This window comes from Pteropus vampyrus, unplaced genomic scaffold, assembly GCF_000151845.1.
Source record: "Pteropus vampyrus isolate Shadow unplaced genomic scaffold, Pvam_2.0 Scaffold35, whole genome shotgun sequence".
Classification (NCBI taxonomy): domain Eukaryota; kingdom Metazoa; phylum Chordata; class Mammalia; order Chiroptera; family Pteropodidae; genus Pteropus; species Pteropus vampyrus.
Window position 1 is genome coordinate 946,384 of NW_011888816.1, and position 4,319 is coordinate 950,702.

At 44.5% G+C, this 4,319-nt stretch overlaps 1 protein-coding gene across 1 annotated transcript in view; it reads right to left on the bottom strand.

The window, feature by feature from the left end:
• The window catches only part of LOC105290382 (probable leucine--tRNA ligase, mitochondrial), a 20,041-nt gene that overhangs the window by 10,202 nt on the left and 5,520 nt on the right, over positions 1 to 4,319 (bottom strand). The window contains exon 3 of the mRNA XM_023529036.1: positions 3,320 to 3,448. Within this exon, the coding sequence (XP_023384804.1) occupies positions 3,320 to 3,448 (129 nt within the window). The remainder of the gene's footprint in view (positions 1 to 3,319; positions 3,449 to 4,319) is intronic.

Genomic DNA, 4,319 nt, shown 5'->3' on the forward strand with positions numbered 1-4,319 from the left:
CATTAACAGATTAAAGAAGAAAAACCATATTTCATCTCAGAAAGATGACAGATGCAGAAAAGGCATTTGGCAAAAATCAACACCCATTCATCCTAAAAATTCTCAGCAAACCAGGGACAAAGGGGAACTTTCTCACCCAGATAGAGTGCGTATAAATGGAGCGAAGCAGGAAAAACCCGTGGAGTAAATTGGGAGGAAGAAGCCAACATGCAGGAGAAAAACCTAGCAGGTGGAGTCTCATGACAAGAGAGCGGAGTGTTCAAAAAAGAGGAAATGGTCCGCTGTATTACATGTCACCGAGAGGGAGAAAGACAGGCCAGAGACACGCCCACGGAGATGGCTGAGGCCTTAACACAGCAGACTTGGTGCATGGGTCACGCCCATATTTTTTACTTCCCGTAAAACTGTTCTTAGTGTATCTTAGAATTATCTCACAGATCTCTAATTGAGAACAAAGCAAACCAATCGACGAATTAACAAGTTATAGAAAACGGCAAAGCTTGCTGAATGTTTCTTGGGCCTACTGATTTTGAACCAATCCCGCATGAATACCAAGGGACTACAGATAAATTTGGGGAGACTTAAAAGTTATACTTGGATTTTCAGCTACATTGGGGTGGTGCCCATGCCCCGAACCCCCATGTTGTTCAAGGGTCAACTGTATTTCTATTTAACACAGCAGAAAGCCCAATGTTTAGAATAAAGCTGGTCCTCAGTGACTATTTCTTGAATGAATCAAGCAATACATGTGTCAGGCCCTGTTACTCCAGATTAGCTATGCCTTCTCTCCTTAGAGTGAAGATCGTTGAACGTTGAACTTGACCTGAATCCAATGCTGCTTACTCTGGGACCAGTCTGACACTGGGGAAGAAGGATTTTAAAACAGGAGGACGCTCGACGGGCTTGCAGAATGTTGACAATTACACTGAGATTTCCGTTTCTCTTTTGCCACGTCACTTAAAAATGGCAGGACACGTTTTCACCAAATTTGGCACTTATATTTGGGATGATCCGACTTAAACATGGGCTGTGAAAATTAACAAGAAATTAATTTCAGGGAAACCTGGAGAATACCCAAAAAAGAGAGCTTAATTATCTTAAACAGAGCAACCGAAACCGAGGAACGAAGACACCAGAAACCAAACAACAAATAGCAGTTTCAGGCACAAGTCGCTGGATAGATAACACAGGCTCCAGGCAATGATGTGCGGTCAAGCTGCTTCTAAGAAGGCAGAAGAGCACAGGGATTCGCTTATTAAATGGTGCCCAATGACTTTTCAGAGTAAATCAGATCAGGACAAATAATAATCGCAGTTCCACTTATCAAGGGATTATTATGTGCCAGACACATGCACTAACTCATTCAACCTGCACGACGACCCCGTGATGGAAGAATTATTGTCATCTCTATTTTAAAGATGAGGAAGGTGGGATTCAGACACATTAAAACATGTGCAGTGTCACCCAGCTAGAAAGTGGTAGAACAGGATTTAAACCTAGGTTGTCCAACTCCTGGATCCAGCCTGACCTTGGGCCTCTGTTCCTGCAGGTGGCTCCACTTAGTCTTTGGGCCTGAGCTCCCTGGAAGGATCCCAGTACCTCTGGGCCTGGGGCTCTGCCTTGCGCCTTCTCTGTAATGTCTCATCCATCCCAGGGAGGTAGAATCCTCACCGATACCCCCTCAGCCACCTAACAGGCTTCCCTGTACCGCATCAGAAATGTACAGTTTTGCCATAAAAGCTTAATCTTCACAGATTTGCCTGCACTCACTAATTATCCAAAAATAAGTAGAAAAAATATGATAAATCTAGTTGAAGAACCACAGAGAAATGATTATACTTTAGGCAAAGAGCCAGTTCCATCCCACACCTCCTCTTTCTGATAAACACAGCAGGATGATGGAAAGCAATGTCTGGGGAAAAGAACATCCGACATAAACCAGGGAGACAAACACCTTTGGCCATCTTAAATTAGAACACGAACCTCTGAGACTGGTCGTCGGAAGAGTTAATAAAACTCTCCAAGTGACAAAGAGACATTATAACTTGACTTCCTTTTTAGGAATGCCTCTTGCTGCGTCAGTTCGGCATAAATTTTCAAACCAACTGTGACAAGGATGCACTTATCTTCCTAAAAGAAAACCTTTACGAAGAACTGGAAGGTGGCGGCTACCATGTGTACAGGCCCTGCCAGGTTAATAATAGCCCGTGGGCGAGCCGGTTAATGTCTAACTATTGGCTTGCCGGAGGAAAAAGCCTTGATTTGTAGTGTTTGCTGATTTCCATGGTGTAAATACTCCCAACACGCTGGGTTTCAAGCTACTAAGGTGACTAATAAACACAAAGTTGGGCGGAGAGCATGATGGGCTCTCAAGAGCTGGTGTGAGCAGGCTCCAGGCAGCGCTAATGTTTACTGGTTACTATTATGTGCCAGGTACGTGCCAAGTGCTTCGACGTCATCCTCTTTGAATCTTTGTGACAGGCCAGTGGACAGGTACCATTTTATCTCCACTTTACAGATGAGAGAAAACTGTCTTAAAAAGGTTAAGTAAGTAACGAGTCAAAGGTCACATGGCTTGGATCCCAGACATCTGGTCCAAGGGTTTCAGCCCCATTTCGATCCTGCCTCTCTGTAAGCAGTTAAAGGAGGTACTATGATTATTCCCACCTCATCTGACAGATCGTGTGTCGCTAAGAGTGAAGAGCAGGCTCTGGGGTAACTGGCAGTGGGGCGACGAGGTGTCTTTCTCCTTCCTCCTCACCCTTTCAGATCCACGTCAGATGGTCCCTCTTCAGTGAAGCCTTTCCCGACTCCCCCAGAGTTGTGACTCCCCAAATATTTTTTCTTATAAAAATTTTACTTTTCGCATGATGAAATCAATACATGCTCATTAGAGAATACGGAAAATATCAAATACAAAGAGAAAAATCTCTGGTGGCCCCAACTCTTACTCACAGCATTTAATCCATATTTATACTATTAGATTCATCCCCTGTCCAGTGAGTATCTATTTATGTGTTTCACCCCCACCAGACTGTGAACTCCTCCTGGGGAGATACCATGCGTTACCCACACTTTTTTTGTAGCCACTTTCCCCCCACACCCTACCCCATCTCCATCCCTAGCAGAACATCCGACGCATGGCTGCCCCCCTAAGTAATCTAGGTGCTTAAACATCTTCCAATTCCAATTCATAAAAGGAAATGCTGAGCTTTTCACGTTATCTTCGAAGCTGTCCTCGTCTTAACTAAAATCAGTTTTCTCCATTTGCCTTGAACACATATGACGAAGGGCTGTTCTCGAAGGCACCTTCCCTTACCTGCATGCCTCTCATCCTCTGGAAGTGTGCAATGGTGTCGCTGATGGTGTACACACGCATGTGGCCCATGTGCAGCTTGCCAGAAGGATAAGGGAACATGGAAAGCATGTAAAACTTGGGCTTTGATGTCTAGGGAAGAATGACCGAGAATGACATTGAGTATTTATTAAGCATTTACTGAGAACCCCGCGTGCACGAAATATCTGGCATGTTACTCAAAGTAATTTTTTTTTAAGTTTCCTTTTTTAAAAACTGTTCCCATCAATGTAAACTGACAAAAATGTCAAAAACCAAAATTCAAAGCCCTGGTTTGAGCTAAAGAATCGTGTTGAACAACCTCAAAGTGCTAATTACCCACATAGATTTTTAATCTTTTTTTTCTCTTTTAAAAGCTTCTTTCTAGGTCTCAAAGAACTATGTGTTTGTCCAAACAAAGCTCTAGCACAGATCCATGTTAATGCAAGGAAGCAACAGTGAGTCACACAGATGTGACATGTCTACACACAGAGCCCCTTCCAAAATCCCCATAGCCACATTCATACGTGGGTTCAGCAGCAAGTCCAGGGCCCTAAGTCACCGGTTTGGGTACTGGGTTTCTCTGCTATATTGTGAGCTTAACTTTCAGGAGCATAGTTGAAATGGGAAGGTAAGGAGAGAAATCTCAGCCAACCAAGGGAGAAGGTTGCTGTTTCTGGGGTGGCCTAAGGCCGCCTCAGGCCGGGTTACATAACCCTCCAGCTGCCAGGGAGCAGCTTCAACACGAGGAACACAGGAAAAAGGTACCTGCACCCCAACAGAATGAACACAGGGGAGGAAGTCCTTATGGGAACGCTGACTAATGGTTCTTCTACCAATAAAATGGTGAATGTCGTCACAAGCTCGTGCACATGAGGGGATAAGGCACCAAAGGAAATTTAACTGATTCCTTATGGGGGACCTGTTGTTCAAGGGCAGGGACTGGATTTCAATCATTCCCTTCCCCAAGCCCCACCCCCTGGCC